Below are 18,314 nucleotides of genomic sequence, written 5' to 3' on the forward strand. Positions count from 1 at the left end.
CTGCTAAGTCATCCTGATATTCACAGTGATGCTGTATCCATCTATAACTTTCAATGTGTCCTTACACATATCCCTTACACTCCATACACAAATTTTCTCTATGCTAATCTACATTCTGATCATAAATTGTAGAGAGTTTTAATACTTATGATGTTATACTAGAATTAAGTAAATTTAAACAGTGAAAAAGTGACTGACAACAAGAATACTCATCTGTTGATTAAGAAAATTATTGTAACATTTAAAATTAGTTATTGTGTTGTTTAGTTTTTTATAGAAATAGAATCAAGCATCACATCACTTATGTCCCTGTGATGGATAGCCTGGAATTTAAAAGCCGTCTGATCTTGGAGATGTCTGGATATCCTACACACAATAGTTTTGATATAAAAAAAAATTCCTTATGGGTGGCAAATATGCAGGAGTGTCTCAGCTTCACAAGGTTCTTTTATTCAGGAACTGTTTAATGTCAAAGCCCAGTGGAGATGAAGAAACAATGTTACTGGTTTCTACACTAAATTCTACACTAATACAAACATCAGTAGGTTTAAGCTTTTTGTAAATGATTTGACAAAGTAAATTAAAGAAACATAGCTCTTCTTGGTGTTGTTACTGGCAAAAGTGGGAGCTCTTACCTTGGGGACAGTAAGGTCCATTCACACTAGGATTTTATAAACTTGGTTGAAATACTTGTTTGACATTCTTTCTTAATATAAATATGTAGAAGTGGCTTAAAGCAACAGAGGTTTAAAAGAGAGCAACACTGTGCAAGAAGAATAACAATATAGATTACTCATAAAGATAATACCAAGAAGCTGAGAGTATTCATTTTACATTGGAGAACCAAAAAAATTGCCATTACCTTATAAAAGCCTGTGCAGCTTTCTCTTAGATGCCCTGTCATGTTCTGCCTATCCCTGGTGAAATCTCCACTGAGCTACAATACGTTAACAAGTAAGACCACTACCAAGTTTCCACAGATTTTTTTTCTGCCCATACTTATATACATTAAAGAGTTCTCTTGTATTTTTGTGCCTGTGCAGTAGCCCTCAGCAGGGATTTCATCCTACTAGTCTTGCTTTGCATGATATTGTTCTCACACAGGTCTACTACATTTTTTTTTCCTGTAGAGATCCTCACCAGGTAATAGGTAGTTGAGCTGACAGTGGTTGTTACTCTCCACTTCTCATGTAACAGCTTACTGATCTGAGTGGTTATCCACCATGCAGGATTTGTGGTTTCTATTCACTCAGCAACAGTAAGGTTTAAAACCACAAAACTTCCCTCGCAGTGGTGCCATAACCAGCAAGTGTCCCACTGCAAAAAATTGTTCAAGATTCACTGAGCCTTAGAGGAAGTACAAGTCTAAGCCTGTAGCAGAATTATTTGTATGGTGCTCAGAGTTCAGGGATAGTCCTCACTGCTTCATAACATATTTGCAACATTTAATCAAAGCCTATTTAATTCAAAATGAGACATAATCCATGGAGCAGGGAGCATAATCTTAGAATTCCCTCTCCCACCTCTTTGACAAATGACCTGGTATCTACTCATTCACTGAGCAGTGAATTCTTCCCTGTGTGGTATCAGAGCTTCATCGATGAGCCTGTTCCTTTGCAGCACAGATAGCTGCTTTCTCTTGGGAAGCAATATCTATGGTCTGGATCCCCTCTGGCAAATGAATGCGTTAACCCAGGGTCTTTCATTTCTTTCCAGAGTAAGACAGGACATTGTCTCCTACCTTCAGGTTGTGGGCTGTGAACTGTCAGTGGATATAAATGGATGCCTTGCCATTTTCAGAGTTTCCTAATGGTTAACTCCAGGCAGCTCTCTGCTCTGCATGTTGTCTGATTTGGCTTCCGTCTAAGGAGCTTATCTCTCCCCAGGCATGCACAGAGAATTGAGTGTCTCAGCTAGGGTCCTGCAGTCTGTTCCTAGGGCCCAACAGCTTTAATGTTAGCACTGAAAATCTTTATCTCACCTACCTGTAGGAAACCACGTCTGATTTGTGAATAAGCACTTAAATTCATTAAATCCAGGATGATGTTTAAGTCCAGTAAATTATTACAAAACTTTTTTTTTTTCCTCGCCTCAAGTACTCAGTAGTTTGAATTGATGTGTTTATTTTATTGTAGATAAGCTTTATGGGAAAATGAGATACTTTTGTTCTTACTCATATATTTTCCTTTTCTTAAAAAATGAATCTAGGAGCTTGGACAGGAGATAATGACATGCCCATTACGTCCCATAGCGACAGCTGTGGGGGAACATATTGGAAAACAAGCTTCTCTCCAGTTGTGTGCTTGAAAAGCCCTGAAACACCAAAGGAAGGAAAAATTTATAGAAACATACAAGCACAATCAAAAATTTATTCAAAGTTTTTTATCAATGGCCTATTAAAAACCCCTGGAAGGTGGGTTCTGTAGGTACATGAAAATGAATTTATGGAGGAGAGTTATCCAGTTTTGGTGAAAGAAATATATGAATCTGGAGAGGGCAATTGAAAATTAACTAGTTGAGGGAAAAAGATAGAGAAAAGCAAGGCTGAAGAAAGCAACAAGTTAGAGATGGCTTGAAAGATCTAATAATGAAAATAAACTAACAGGTATCTACCTTTTATTGATGAATAAGTGCATACACAAAAATAGTTAGGTCATTGTTATATCAGACATATTCTGTAGGAGCTCACACTGGACGCTTTACTTTCCTCCTGGAAAGCAAGGCTGCTGTACCACCAACAGTGAATACCTTGTAAAGCCTGTATATCAGTACTTTTCTAAAATCTCAAGTAAAGAATTTCCCAGGGTTTATGGAATGCCTCTGTTGGTTTTCCTCCATATCCTAGATATTGGTGGATTAAAGAGCTCTAGCATTACTTGTGATCAAAATAAAACACAAAAATAAATGTTAAAAAATGGTGTTTTTTAACAGATACTGTGTGATGTAGTGATGTATCAGCCCATTTCTGGGCTGACCTTGCATATATGAATTGGAATCTGACTTTCATATAGCCAGAAATGCAGTTCACACCTGTGATCAAATGATTTAGAAAGATGAGGAGCTTTGTGCTCTTCAAAGTATATTACTGTAACTAAGTATGTAGATGCTCTTTATCAAAAGGGCCTGAAGATTAATAGCAGCATCCATTTTATGTGGAACCATTTAAGACTAAGAAGGAGAACGATGAAAATAGCAAATACCTAACTCTTTCAGAGGAAATAATACATCTTCTCTGTATGGAATTATTTGTGCCATGAAACCTATAATGAACCACATAATACAATACCAAATTAAATTTGCTAAATAAGCTAAGAAAAGTAATGAGCTTTTCTGTCATGTGAAAGAGAGAGTTCAGGGAACTATGTTAGTATAACATCTTGTTGGAAGTTCTGTAACAATTTGTACTTCTTGGAAAATCAATTATACTACTTCATATGGACAGATACAGTTTGGTATTGAATGTCTGTTATAGCTGGGTCTGGTACAGCTGTGCTTTCATGGCCGCAGCCTGTGCTCTTTCTTCACCCAAACATGGCAGACAGTCACTAGATTTTGCAGGGCTGCCAGATATGAAGTTTCAGGGGGATAACAAAGTATTACATATCACTTCATGGAAGGCCTATTTTGCTAAAGTGAACCAATTTTCTTGCTTCTTAAAGGGAATACAAGTAAAAAATGCTTTGGTGCTGGCAACCGCCCCCCTGCTCCCAAGCCAACTTCTCACAAAAATGGGCATGTGGTGGGGGAAAGTGGTCAGCTACTCTCTAATCCACTGTCCAACAGAGCCTTCTCCTCTGCCCTTCAGGAGCTGCACAGCATCCCTCTTCTATCCATTCCCATCATTCTCTCTCACTATTAACTTCCCATTCTCTATTCAGTCGCTCCTTTATGGTATATAGGCATTCCCGTTATATTCCATAACACAGGAGAAGAAAACCTCTTTTCGTACCTCAGGATAGACACAGCCAGTGAACTACAAATGAGATTCATGCAGTTAGAGGTGGGAAGTGATCAGCTGTAGATGGACAGTATGCATAGGGATTTGTGTGGATTAAGTTAAATTTTATTATTGATAAACTCCACAAGTATATTTGCATTGAATTTCAGTCAGTCAGAGAAAATGTTTTATTTTATTTCTGCTTACATTTGGATTTAGTGCATGGACTGCCAGTGAGCTTTAGTCACTGACATAATATACCACTGGCCTGATTCCAAAAAGACCTCTGGTTAATGGGCATCAAATTGAATCCCTGCACTTCCAGTATTTAGACTTCATGGAATTTTATTGGACTGACAGTGTTCTTAAATAGAATAAAGTTATTTCAGCCACATATTTATATATACGTAAAGACATTAAATCTTTTTTTCCATATTATCCATTTTATACAATTGTTTAGTGAAAAAATACTAAATATATTTTCAAATCCTGGAAAGTATGCATACCACAGATATCATTCTGTCTGTTAATAGGATTTTGCATGGATATTTCCTCTGAAGTAGACTTGCAAATTGAATTTCAAGCTTCCAAATAAAAGTGAATTACTATGGGTTTAAACTTTCGTACCATGTCTATTTTTCGAGTTATTCTGTAATTTTCATATTTGACAAGAGAAGTATGAGGCACTGGCCACAGGAGTGGGTCTCAGAGGACCTGTGTTTGTTTCCCTGCTTTGCTAGTTTTCCTATGTGTCCTCCACTGTACTTTTCCTTCCCCATCTGAGAATGGTCCCTTTGAAGGTTTACTGTGATACAAATAAAGCACAAGCAGCCAAGCAGATGGCTCAGAAAAACTTAGAAGTCAGGATGATTCCCTGTTTTACATAAACTACTAAAGTGGCACAAGAAGAAAATCCTTTACTTATGGCAAATGCATCACTGAAAAAACAGGGTAATAACAAAGAACCATACGAATATTTAAAAATGAGGTTTTGTACGCTGAGGAAAGTGACAATGGCCTGTTAATGCCCTGCTGCTGAAACAGCAATAGTCTGTGGAATATATTTTTAAATTAAAGATACACAAAACCAGCTGTCCCCATAAAAGTCACACTTGCAAATACTACTTCCTTTTACCTATTACAGCATTTTATTGGTACAATTTAAAAGACTACAAAAATTTTTTTTTCTCTAGTTTACAGAAAGAAAAGAAATTTTTGTAACAAATTCCAACATTAATTCAACAATGGTTATTAAATAAATCAATAGCCTCCACCTTAAAAAAATCAAAGACTAACATTACATCAAGGCCTCTGGCTCCAGGCTACCTACCTAGTTTGCCTAAGAAAACAGAGAGAAATAATACTATTGCTGAAACTAAAAATACAAACTCTTAAACAAATGAGCTAAAAAATCTAATACTCTGGGGAGACTTTATTACAGCCTTTCAATAGTTAGAGGGGGCTAATAAGAAAGAGGAGGACAAACTTTTTAGCACAGTCTGTTGCAATAGGACAAGGGGTAATGGTTTTAAACTAAAAGAGGGTAGATTTAGACTAGATAGAAAGAAGAATTTTTTTACAATACGGCTGGTGAAACACTGAAACTGGTCACCCAGAGAGGTAGCAGACACCCCATCCCTGGAAACATTCAGGGTCAGGTTGGACGGGGCTCTGGGCAACCTGATCTAGTTGAAAATGTCCCTGCTCAGTGCACAGGGTGTTGGACTAGATGACCTTTAAAGGACTCTTCAAAGCCAAACTATTCTATGATTCTATGGTTATTTTAGGATTCTATGATAGTATGATTCTACTCAGTGAACTAAAAACTCCCTGCTACCAAGTCCCATGAAGTCTAAGAATAGTAAGTTTACATTCAACAACTGATCTGGTTTCCCAAAGTAAAGCTTGGAGAGAAACACTATTTTGGAGAGTTTGGAAACTGTGCTACCTAGATTTGTATGAAACACAGGACCATGTCAGTGAAGTGATTTGAGTAATTTCAACGACTGTCCCTCCTATTTGCAACAAATTCCATCAACTTGCCTCTGAGGACCCATATATTTTATTCTTCTCTACATAACTTATGTTCTCTTGCCAACTTGTCTCTTGCTTGTTCCACTAATGTTAACTTACGTTTCTATGCTCTCTTTCATTTTCTCACAAGATTTCCTAATCTTTTTGTCATCTTGGTTCCAATATAAAGACTGTTGTCCATAATTTTAACTATCAAAGGCCAGCCACCACCTTAAGTACATCATTCACTCACAAAAATTAGGATGCAGTCTGTCCATCATCAGTTTTCACCTATACCTACCTACAGCAATTCCACAGTCTTGCTCACCTCAGCAGCACTGTCTCATCATTTAATCATATTCTTCTATGGATAGGACCAAAGGTAATCATTCACTGCAGCAATGGAAAGCTTTTCTAAATAAAATAATGACTAAATACTGGAATATATTGTCATAGGGAGGTGAGGGTATATTCAATCTCTCTAAGAGTTCTGAAGCACAAATAGCTCAGCCAATTAAAAATTGTATTTCCCCAATTCTCCATCCCATGCCTTGCTTGAAGTGCTGCTCCTGTATCATGAGTAGCAAAAGCAGATGTGCGTGCAGGCTGAAATTACTGCTGTTCAAAATCCAGCATCAGTGTATCTCCTTTCATTAACTAATAAGCGGGATTATCAAGTGCGGTTCTTGAAATCCTGACACACGGTTTCTTTTCCTGTTTAATTCTGGAGGGTCTGAGGATACAGGTCAGAGTAGCAGTGTGCTATATCTGTACAACTCCTAAGAACAACAAATAATGTCAACAGACTATCAAGAGTGAGCTAGGTTGTGTCTGCACAGCAAAAGAAGAGAGGCTATGTGTTTTCTGTGAGTCTCAACTTATGTTTTAATAATTCTATAAATAATTCCTTTGACTTCAATTAAGAAACACTGCGCTAAGTGGGGCTTGCAAGATCTGACTGTTCTTACTCTATGGAGTTTTAACTTGTCACAGTGGAAGGCTTGCAAAGAGACTGGAAAACATAGTTTTCATTGTGTTTACAGACACCCCTCTGACTAATCATTTTGTGTAGATAAGAATCCTAAGGATGTTCTAAATTAAATTAATCATTTAGATACTTCCACGCTATTGGAGGTTTCACATGTGGTGCAACATTGATTTTCCTGTTTCAGTTATCATTTATCATTATATATTTACTGTTTCAGTATCCACCTTCTCATCTCAATTTTTTTCTATGCAGTCATCATCTGGGATAAACAGATTTTATTCTGCATTCCCAGAAACCCTTTTGGACCTGTCTCATTTTGAAAGAGAAACAAGTATATTTTTAACATACATGTGTTCAGCATTACTCTTTTTAATCATAGATTCTTTAGGCTAATAAAAAGTAGTAAAGAGAATACAAACAACCCAGAGAAAAAACAGAACCCTTCTGAAATCACCAGTTGGGAGTTATCCAGACTGAATCGAACTTTGCATAATGTTGGGGCTGGATTTCAGAAAAACAGCATGAAAATTATTTTCCATATTTTCTCAGACACATTTTATCACTTCATGGCATTTTTTTTCTTTTTTTTTTTTTTTTTTTTTTTAAATTTACTATATTCAAACTTGAGACCTGGAACCTTAAAACTTTTTTTCATGTCTTCCAAATGTACAAGGTACTGCCATAGCATAAATGAAAGATGTTCCACTTCTTGAGCTTTTCCTTTCATTTCAATACCCTCTCTCTTTATCTACTGCCCAGACTAGCTTGGAAACTTGTCTCCTTAGTGGTTACTATTTCTCAGTGAACTTGTATAATTTCACACTAATATAGAGTGCAGCAAGCCTACAATTACGTATTTTTGCAGCGTTGAAGAAGCAAAATTTAATGTGGGTCACTAGCAGAAAATCCTAACAGCTTCCAAAATAAGAGAGTGTCTAGTTTGTTTGGCAAACTATTTCAAATGAGCAGCAACTAAAGTCTTGAAAAGGCATGCTATTCTGTGTTTGAGGTATTGAAAACAAATATAGAAAATGCCTGATAACTGTAAAGGAAAGGCACTGCGAGCAGGAGATCGGGAACTGTGGTTTTCAACTTCAGAGGAATCATTTAAATTCTTAATGGCAGCTCCTCAGATAAAGAGAAAATAGCATTCTCTGAAGGGTGGCCAGCCCTTCAGGACTCAATAATCAGGCTTTTATTTGGCCTGCCTTCTGGAGTTGCTTCTATCACAGATAGTGATGCTGGCAAGCAAAATAAAGAGTTTTTTTGTCAAGGATGCAATCTTGTAATAATTTGTAAAAGAGCCCAACATAATTTCAGTTTATTTTAGTAAAATTCTTTTTTTCTAATTCTAATCTAAAATTCTAATTAATTTAGTAAAAGTTTAATTCAGTAAAATGTCTGTTGGACATATATCTGTCTGAGCTAGGCACTAATGCATTTGTCAAGCATGAAGAACAATTTAGATTTCCACGTGACTTACACTTCATTACTTCTAGAACTGTCACCGTGTTACTTAGTTATTTTCTTTAAATATTCAGAAATGTTTGAGTAGATTTTGAGGAATTAATCTGAAACCCAGAGGGCCAACAGAGATGGGTAGAGCCTTTTTACCCCTTCATGTTTCCCTCTCTTTTTATTCCAGGATAATGTGAATGGAACTGATTTCCCATTCCCTAGAAAGAGGAATTTCAGTTGTACGCTAAGAAGGCCACACAGACAGCATAAGTAAAGCTCATTTAGTGGGAGCTGTCTCTGCCCATGGCAGGGAGGTTGGAACTAGATGATCTTTAAGGTCCCTTCCAACTCTAACCATTCTATGATTCTATAGAGCAGGACAGGAACCAAACTGCAATCATTAGTCTCAAGTCAAATTCCTTCTGATTTTTGTGGAAAAATGATTTGAACATGGATAGCAGAATTTATGCCTGTTACTCAACATTATACTTATTGAGGCTTGTACAGTCTGACTAATTTCTACACTTTTGAAATACATTTGTTTTTCTTGTTCAGCAAGAATAATTTTCATGGATCAGTTTTCACAATTGTTTCCATGTTCAGAATATATGGTTTATATCACCAAAAAGGTTTCCCTTTCATCTAATGAAAGTGGGTTTAGTTTCCTTTCCTAACTATTTCCTTGCTTATATAGACATCCTGGAGACCTAGACTGATTTGATGATTTTCCAGGGCTACTCTGCTGTCCATCAACATATTAAACCTAATCTACTTAAGAAATCTCCAAGTGCCTGTGTTATCAGCCAAGGCAGAGAAGCAAATCCTATGCCCTTTAAAGTCCTCTAAAGGCTCTTACTTTGAAGCAAAGTTTATTACAGATGACAGATGATATATTAAAATTTGAATGAAGTTTAAATCTTGGGATAGGGCTTGTTCTTCGTCCTTCAGAGTTAGTGGCACACTACTATTCATGTCTGAATGGCTAAACTTTCTTCAAACTAACACGGAGATGCTCACAGTGTATATTGAAAAAAGTCCTGCTTTGGGACTCCCACAGCTATGTTCATGGGCTCCCACAGCTATGTTCAGGAATTGTCAGGGAAAGTGCTGCTTGGATTGTGCCAGGAGAAGGGCAATCAATTAATTACACATAGGACACTGTACATATTTTCTTAAACCCCTGTCCTGGTCCTGGTTGGTAGTTAGCACCTGAGGCAGTCTCAGGTCACAGTCCCCAGCAGAGTTCCCAGACTGTCAGAGGGACAACGGTGCAGCCCTTCCCCAAAACTCCATCACTTTTCTTCTACTCTGGGCTTCTTACATGGACTTATGATAGGCAGAAATGAAGTATTTCCAAGTTGCTCTACTATCTTACTACAAATATAATCTAGCATTTTGAAACAAAAGAAGAAATTCTCTTTCTATTTTGCCATGAATGAATCCAGGTGAGTCCTGAAAAGAAATCCTCCCTCAACATAACCTTTAACATAAGTTAAATTCTCAACATCCTTCTGATTCCTCAACAATACATCTTGTCCCTATTCAGTACAGAATAAATGTGAGCAAAAAAGACACTGTTTTTGTTAGCTAATTCATACATCTTAATTCACCCTCTGAGTAATAGTCCTGGCATCTTCTCTGATTGTCATCGTAGTTTTTAGAGCAATGTGTAACTGCGTCCTTCGACATTTTTCCTCACTTGGCAATATTCGTCCCTTCTTTTCCTTACATTTTTGAACGTCTAATGTTTAAGGCCCCACATTATCCACTTTTACACTGCTGTTTTATGTTTTGTATAAGTACTTCTAGCCTCCATTTTGAGAAATTTCCTTTACTTACATTTACTGTTTGCCTAAGAGCACCTCAGAATGGGTGCTCCACCTTCCTGAATCGGAGGCAACAGCATGTCTGGGGGCAATGGAAGGCAGAGCTGGGCTTTATGTGCCATGGGATAGTCCTTGCTTTATGCAGGAGCTAAACTCATACAGATTACTTCTAAGTGTAGCTTTTGTACTTCTACACTATGCAGTAGTGCCCTCTGACAAACCCCAGAGGACGGGGCACTACTTTGTGTCCTACCTGGGCAGCGTCCTGACAGGAGTAAGAGCAAACTGCTCCCAATTCCATTTCCCTGGGAGGCCCAGAGGAAAGGGCGGCAATCAGCATTTCTGAGAATCAAGTTACTTGAATTTAAAAAACTGAATACCAACCTAGTTTCACATGTTATGACTTGAATGTTTAGTTTTACAATATATGTGTTTCTCTCTGAAGTCTTATGCTAACTAGATGCACTGTAATAAATAATTCAGGATATTTTTCTGGGTTTCATTTTCTTCCTCCATTCAGATGAAGCAATGATTAAAAAAAATAAAAATGAAACCACTTAGCTCCAGTTATGGTTGTACTGTCTAAAAATAATTAAACTGCTTAGGTCATCCATATCTCTTGTGTGTCCAAGGTTTGGGGTTTTTTTGTTTTTGTTTTTTGCTAAGTAGATTTACATTTCCTACCTTTTAATCTTAAAAAAATATTGGAGAAAAATATTATTGGAAAAAGTTTTAATTTCATGTCTTTTTCGAACTCATTAATAAGTGGCATGCTGCTGCTGCTGATGAATCAAGGCTATCCAGTACCTGACACTTTGTTTTGTTTTTTATCTCCTCACAATAGGATCCAGCATTCTGGTTTCCCTGTTGATTTACACTGAATTTTTAGTTTGGAAATATCAGATATTTTAACAACAATTTTGGTCTTTCCCTCCCATGTAATTGTTGCAGTTTTAAGCTTCTGAGGTAGAAATCCTTCAAGTTGTAATGAAAAATCCATATCCTTTTTCTATTCAATCAGGTTTGAGTTCTGATGGTCTCAGATATGCTAAAAGTTATATAGTTTTTTAGCAGTTTTACCAGCCAGCATGATTAATAATCATCCCTTTTTCTCAGATATGTTAGTTTTACTAACATTCCACCACTGAGAAATCAGATTTCTATTTTATTTTTACCCTCTTTATTCACTTTCAATGAAAATCAGTATCATACTCTTGTCCTTTCTTACATTTAAGAAGCGAACAATGAACAATATTTATCACTCAGCAGAGTCAAAAGAATTTCAATAGATTCTTACCTGTAATTCTGCTTCTCATTTCCTATGTGAAATCTGTCATACTGTGAATATGCCCGGTTTCCTTCCCAGTCCATTAATTCAATTCTTAGAGAATATTGCCTTTGACTTGTTATTGCAAAGATAAATTCATTTCCCAGCCAATGTTCACCTGATGGGCTACCAAAACCCTAGAAAAAAGTTGGCAAAATAACTAAATGTAATTATTGTAATTGGTAGAATCTTTATACAATGATAAAACCATCATTATATTTTACCTATACATTCTAATTTCTGGTCATAGCTTTCTGTGGTCCAGTTTGACTATCACTAAAATGAGCCTACTAATATGTACCATGTAGAAAGTGCAGTTCAACCGATACTTCAAAGGGCAGTTGAGGTTATCAGTTGAAAATCACTTTCCAATTACAAGATATTAATAATGCTGTATTTACACATCCTTCAGTGGGAATACTGGACATACTCATATTCTATAATACATTTCATATGGTGTTAATCCTAGTTATCACTAAGACAATTAAGTCAAAACAGAATTCTGCTATATGCTATAAAAGGTTAAAATGACTTTAAATTAGCCTAGATTATACAATTCAAGTTAGCTGTGGATGATAGCTCATGTTTTAATTCCTAAAGAAGAATGGACCATTCCTTTGCTGTTGAGTGTCTGCCACAGCTGAAGGAGGAGGCTTTTCATTTAAAATCCTCTTCTATATGTAAGACCTGTTGGACAGGACAGTGTCTGTGAGTGGTCCTCAGCTGTAACATTTATTTACTTCATTCTTGGTCCACTAAAGCTCATATTGGCTAAGATTTTGGCTGCTGCGAAGTTATTTTTTTCTCACCCTGCTGAGGTGAAATAAGATATCTATAAATGTTTTGATGCTTTGAGATCTTTAACTTGAGGAGTTAGGAGTATTCTTATAGACTATCCAAAGCACAGGAGAGGGTAATGTAACTTTATTTTCTAAGAATGAAAAATAAACAGCAGTAGGATATTTAAGATACCTAACTCTTCTCACATTTCATATATTCAGATGATCTTATTTCCAGTTAAGCAAACTAGACAATTTTCAAACATGGATAAATAATAATAAAAGAAAAAGTATAACTAGTTTTCAAAATGTATTCCTAGACCTATGTTTTTGTGCATCTTCCAGGTTTTAAAGTTGTTTAAATTTTAGTGAATATTTTACTACATTAAATTTAAAGTTTTATTTAATGTGATTAATTTATTTTAATATATATTAATTTTTTTCTTTATAAGCTATTAGTTCATACCTGAGAACTCTTACCCCCATTTTTTTTACTCTTTAAACAATACAAATTATTTTAAACTGTAATCTTTACTTGTGAAGAACTCTTTGAACATGACTATACTTATTCATATTTCTTAAACTAGGAAAAATGGGAACTTGAAATCTCCTTATTTGCTTACAGTGATGTACTGGGAGTGTTTTAGAAGACCCTTGTGAAAATTTCCTGGTGAAATTAAATAAAAGATTGGATGATTTTCTTGCCTGTGGTAAAAATTATTTAAAATATTTTCCTTTGTCATTCATTATAGGAAGTTACTTTCCCTCTGCACTGCCCATCATGGTATTCAACAGAAAACGTTTGCTCTCAGATGATGAATTAAACCATGTGATGTGCCATTGATTGTGTCAACGTAATTTTCATGATTAAGTTTGAAGATTTTTCAGAAAGCACATATTTCTAAAGCAGGGTAAAACTATGAGACTTCCTGGGGACTAGAAGTTAAGTAATGGGAAATGTGTCCTTCTCAGAGAAGACTCAAACTGAAATATGGGAGGATACTATTAGTTGGCTTTTCCTTTCCTGCAAATTATTTCATTTTATCCTCTTTCTCAAGTAGATGATTTCCTACATAAGTTCCTGTAAATACTGGTTGTAGCTAATATTGGTGGTATCTTGCTTTGACCACATCAGTCTTCCAGTGTGAGATCCTGCTTCTCAAGGTTTCCTGTGATGATGCTTCTGTATCTCTCACCTACTGCTTTGATAATGTTCATATATATATTTGGTTTCAAAGATACTTCCTAAAATACAAAAACTTGTTCCTTGCCTGCATAAACCCTGTCTACAGCTGACATACCCTTCTGTATTTTTCACTGTTTCCTATCTGTTCCTTTGATCCTTCCGTCTCCTTGTGTTGTCTCTCTGCCCTGTGACTGTCACACATGGTCTCTCCTGCGTTAGCAGCTTTGGCAGTGTCCTACCAGAGCAGTCAGTGTCTTGTCTCTGACATCCTCTTTCACTAGTGGTCATTGCCACTTGTCTCAGAGGAAGGGAAAATATGTTCTGCGGTGACTACCTAACTAGATTACCTCCCTAAAATCCAGAAGGCAGAAGCTGGAGCACAGGTGTTTACATACCAGTCAAAATACACTTCTTTGCAGTCTATGTGGTTTCTTATTCACAGAAGATATATTCTTATTCTTATCAGCTGTCTCCCTTTAAAAGAAGACTTTCAGGAAAGCCTTTCTCCCTTTTTCCCAGTGTTGGCAAGCTGAGGGGACTCCCCTTTGAACTGTGGCTCTATTGAATTACATTTGTCTTATCTTATTTAGATTACAGACTATTCAGGATGTAATACATATGACTTTTTTAACATTATGTGTTCCCATATGTGTTCTATATAAACTCCAGACACCATATATAACTATTCTGAAATAATAATTTTTCTTCTTCACATTTACACTTTCTTCTCCCTTTTCACATGTGTTATTACACTAAGATGAAAATCTATCACTAAGTGGTTTGCTCTTCTGACCAGAGGAAATGAAGTTGCAGCAAAAGGGAACAAAAGGAATATAAAAAATTACGAGGAAAGCCACCACATTAGCTTTGAAAAACTGAATTCTATTATAAGGAGCTACAATAGTGAAACTCAGATCAGAAATGCCTAGACTAAGAATGATTTTATTTTTTTTTTCTTGTCAGGAGCAACTTCTCTTTAAACAAACTCCTTACTCTTATGAAAAGGAAACCAAGGAAGTAAGTGGAATATAAAACATAACTCTGAAGCAAGAAATGTTCCTAAGGAGAAATAGTGTATTTTATTAAACACCTAATATGGCTTGAAAAAGAAATAAACAAACAAACAGGCACTCAAACCTTTCACAGATCTAAAACAGAGAGAAGCAGTACATTTCTGTTAAGCACAGAGTTGGGAACAATTTCTTCAAGTATAATTTTATTATGCCAAACTCAACCGTTTCCAACCTGTATTTAGTCTGCAGTTTACTGCCTCTATTTCAGACCTGAAGAAAGACTTGCATGCTTGCTGGTTTTTCCAGATACTTTGGCTGACTTAATAACTACACAGCTTTCCTTGTTTATATCTTGCTCAGACTGTCGCTGCTACAAGAACACTTCTACTTTGACAAGATATGTAACCTTTTGTGGGCAGAAGAGAATGACACATTATTAAATGAAAAAAAACCCTGAAAAACTTGATTTAAGTTTTTGTTTCCATTCTCAATGGTGAGGCTGGCAAAGATGATGATTGTGCCAGGTTGCCTTCAACATCTCTAGTCTTCAAAGTACATTTCTGAATTTTCTCTTATAATAAAATTTTTTTATTTTTTTTTTATTCAGTCAGAAAACTTCAGGAAACAAGCTTGTGCAATTGTTATGCCCACCTGTCCTTTATTTTTGTGCAATACCTTTTGAACGCTTTTGAGGTTGGGATAGAAATCACACAAACTTGAAGTAAAACAAGGTTTCAGGAGAACCGGTGCCTGGGCTGAGTTCCTGCTGGGAGAAGTGCTGAAGCAGAAGCTCAGCAGTTGCCTATTCCGATTGCCTATCAGCAGACGCAGAGCAACCAGCCAAGCTCAGATGCTGAGCATGTGCTGCTTTGGAGGACCCTTAGACATCTGGCAGACATTTGAGCGACATAAGAGGGGAACTCAAGCTATTGCCCAGTGAATTTTAGAAAATAATAGGGATTCAGGAGATTATTAGTAATGAGAATGGGACTTCTATGTGGGACACAGGAAAAAAAAAATCACAGAAAAGCAGACCTCATTAATTTTTCAATTCAGTAATTGTTCAGCAATGAAAATTCAGTAATGACATCCAAGCATTTTAGTTAACAGAACACTTATGTTTACAATGTTGCTCAAATCTGTGGGGTCCCAAGTGATAAGATGCCTTCAACCTTGTGTTAGATCGTGCTTGTCATCTTCTGTATCACGGAGTTTGGTTTTGAGAATGCTTTAGGGCACAGTGTTAAATCTTAGAAGATAACATTAGGACTCACCTATTCCAGACCCATAGCTGTCATTAAATGTGTTTGTTTCCTAGTAAATATATACTCTGTCAACATACCCATGGTTTTTTGCATTCATATTGCTACAGCAAATGTTTCCAGAATTATTTGTGTTAAAGTTCTGTACTTAAAACTCAAGGAAGTACATGAGGTGATCCAAGTCATCCGCAGCTATCAATCTACTAGGAAAAGGAACATCTGTGTTTCATGAATGTGTTTGTAGATAACTACATTTTAAGTCCCTCTGAAACCCAGTGGGTTGTAAGCACTGTTCCAAAATTGCATTCTAAATATCTAAGAGAAACAATTTTGTCATTAGCTTTCTATATTTTGTTCATTATATGTTTCCAAGTAGAGGGATTAATTCTTTAAATTTTACATTTTATTCCAAAAATACTCATTTTGCTTTTCCCTTGAAACTTGCATAACATTTTGGGATGACTGGCAAATCAGAGACTTAAATTTCCCAAAAGAGTACTTAATGTAATAGGGAAAGGTAAGAAATTCCAAAAGTTTTCAGAGCTCTCCTACATTTTCCTCATTAGCACTTTCTGGAAGCTGGGAGAATGTAGCAGGGAAATATGCTTTTCTTAACTGTCCACTACTAGCCACAGACAAGACACAGAAATCTTTGCACTGACCTAGCATAGATTATTTTAGTGTTTCATTTTATTGTTAACAAATGGAAAACATTTATATTTTTGCTCCTGAAAATTGCATTAAGATCATATTTTGACAAATTTTAATCTGAAATAAGTAGTTAAAAAGACATAAAACTCACAACCAATTAGTAAAATATGTTTTTATCAAGGAATAATCAGGTGACGTTTCGTATTACATTTAGAATACACTGTTCTTGTAGACACGATAACTCATTTCCAGAGCAAAGAAATGACACAATATAGAACCTTACTGACAGTTTTAATCCCATTTATGTACTAGGATGAAGCACAGGAGTTTTCTCGTTCTTTATGCCTATAATTATATAGTAATTTGTGTAAATTCTGACATAGTGCCCAACTGCTATGTTAAAAAATAAACAAATAGTAATTTGTTGCTCTTTTGTATGCATTGAAGTACTTAGAACCAGGAATCATAGACAAAAGTACATGATTTTATAATATTTACTCTAGATGACATCCAGGTTCTACATCACCTCATTTCCAATTGCATGGTGATTAGCAGAGTCAAAAGTACTAAAGCAGTCATGAGTACAAAGCCATGGAATTCAATACTGCTTTTAAAAATGACCTTAAGAATTTACAAAGTTGATACTTATTCAAAAATAATAAGTAGGGTGCAAAAGAGTTTTATTAGCTTTGGCAAAATCTGTGGGGGTATTCTGCTTGAATCATATTACTCCAAGTTCATTAAACAATTATCTCTCTTACTTTATTTATTTTGTCTGATAATGCTCATAGGAAGCTTTGACTTTTTATAGACAAAACAAAATTGAAACCAGACACAGCCAATATATACTATGTGTTCATCTCCTGACAGACAATTCACTGAATAAAGCAGATAATAATTCAGTGTTTTACAGCAGCAGTGTCTTCCCAGAAGCCATAAAGAATACTCAGCTCCTTTCGCCTTAGCTGAGAATATGGAATGGATTTTGTTTCAGAAGATAATTTCAAAAAAGGTCAGTATACTTCTTCATTTCCATCACGTTGAATTATTCATCGCATTATTTGAAATAAAGATGTGGTCTATAGCAATGACTTCAATTTAACACTTAACAAATGTGTTAAATAATGTGTTAAATAATGTTAACTTAAAAGTATATGGGAAAATAATGCTAAATATTCAGAATTATTTCTATGAAATACTAAAAAATATTTGGTGGCAAGTTTTAAAAATATGTTTAGATTGAAGCCAGAGGTACGTTCTCAAAACAAAAACTAAGTTATTGTCAGTTTAAATAAAGAACTAAATGTCTGTATAATCATTCGAAGTTTGAAAAGTGTGTCTCAAAATCTTGTTCATATCCTGCAGCAATTAAGGCTGTTGCACTTCATTCCGGACCAAATATATCAGTAGAAATACAGAAGTTATGTTCACTTTTTCCCTTTCAAACACACACAGTAGTGTGCTACAGCAGTAGCAGTCTTCCTGATGAGGAACAGTCACAGTGCCAGAATTCGGGTTTGAGGTTTAAACCTTACACAAATGTCATCTCTGGGCAATGGCACCAAACAGCTCCATTTTCTACAGTGACCCATATACAACAGCCAGTTGTATATCTTCCTCAGGCCTGGATTTCAATGTAACTTCCTTAATGTTTCACTAAAACCAGGAAAGTATTTCCTACTGAGACAAATTATGTTGAGAGCCTCTCTCCCAAACCACCTTCACCTGGGGACAAGTGGACCCTGGGAATATACAGACACTAAGTGCCACTCCTAGGAAGTGCATCCCAGGGAGGTGGGCATGTTTTAAAGAAAAGAAAACTTTTGTATTCTAAGAAAGATGAATTAGGAGCTTAAGAGAACTTCCTGTTTTGT

At 36.0% G+C, this 18,314-nt stretch overlaps 1 protein-coding gene across 1 annotated transcript in view; it reads right to left on the minus strand.

Moving 5' to 3' along the window:
- The window catches only part of ANGPT1 (angiopoietin 1), a 160,999-nt gene that overhangs the window by 26,185 nt on the left and 116,500 nt on the right, over positions 1–18,314 (minus strand). The window contains exon 7 of the mRNA XM_074145043.1: positions 11,520–11,686. Within this exon, the coding sequence (XP_074001144.1) occupies positions 11,520–11,686 (167 nt within the window). The remainder of the gene's footprint in view (positions 1–11,519; positions 11,687–18,314) is intronic.

Source organism: Numenius arquata, chromosome 3 (assembly GCF_964106895.1).
Source record: "Numenius arquata chromosome 3, bNumArq3.hap1.1, whole genome shotgun sequence".
Taxonomy (NCBI): domain Eukaryota; kingdom Metazoa; phylum Chordata; class Aves; order Charadriiformes; family Scolopacidae; genus Numenius; species Numenius arquata.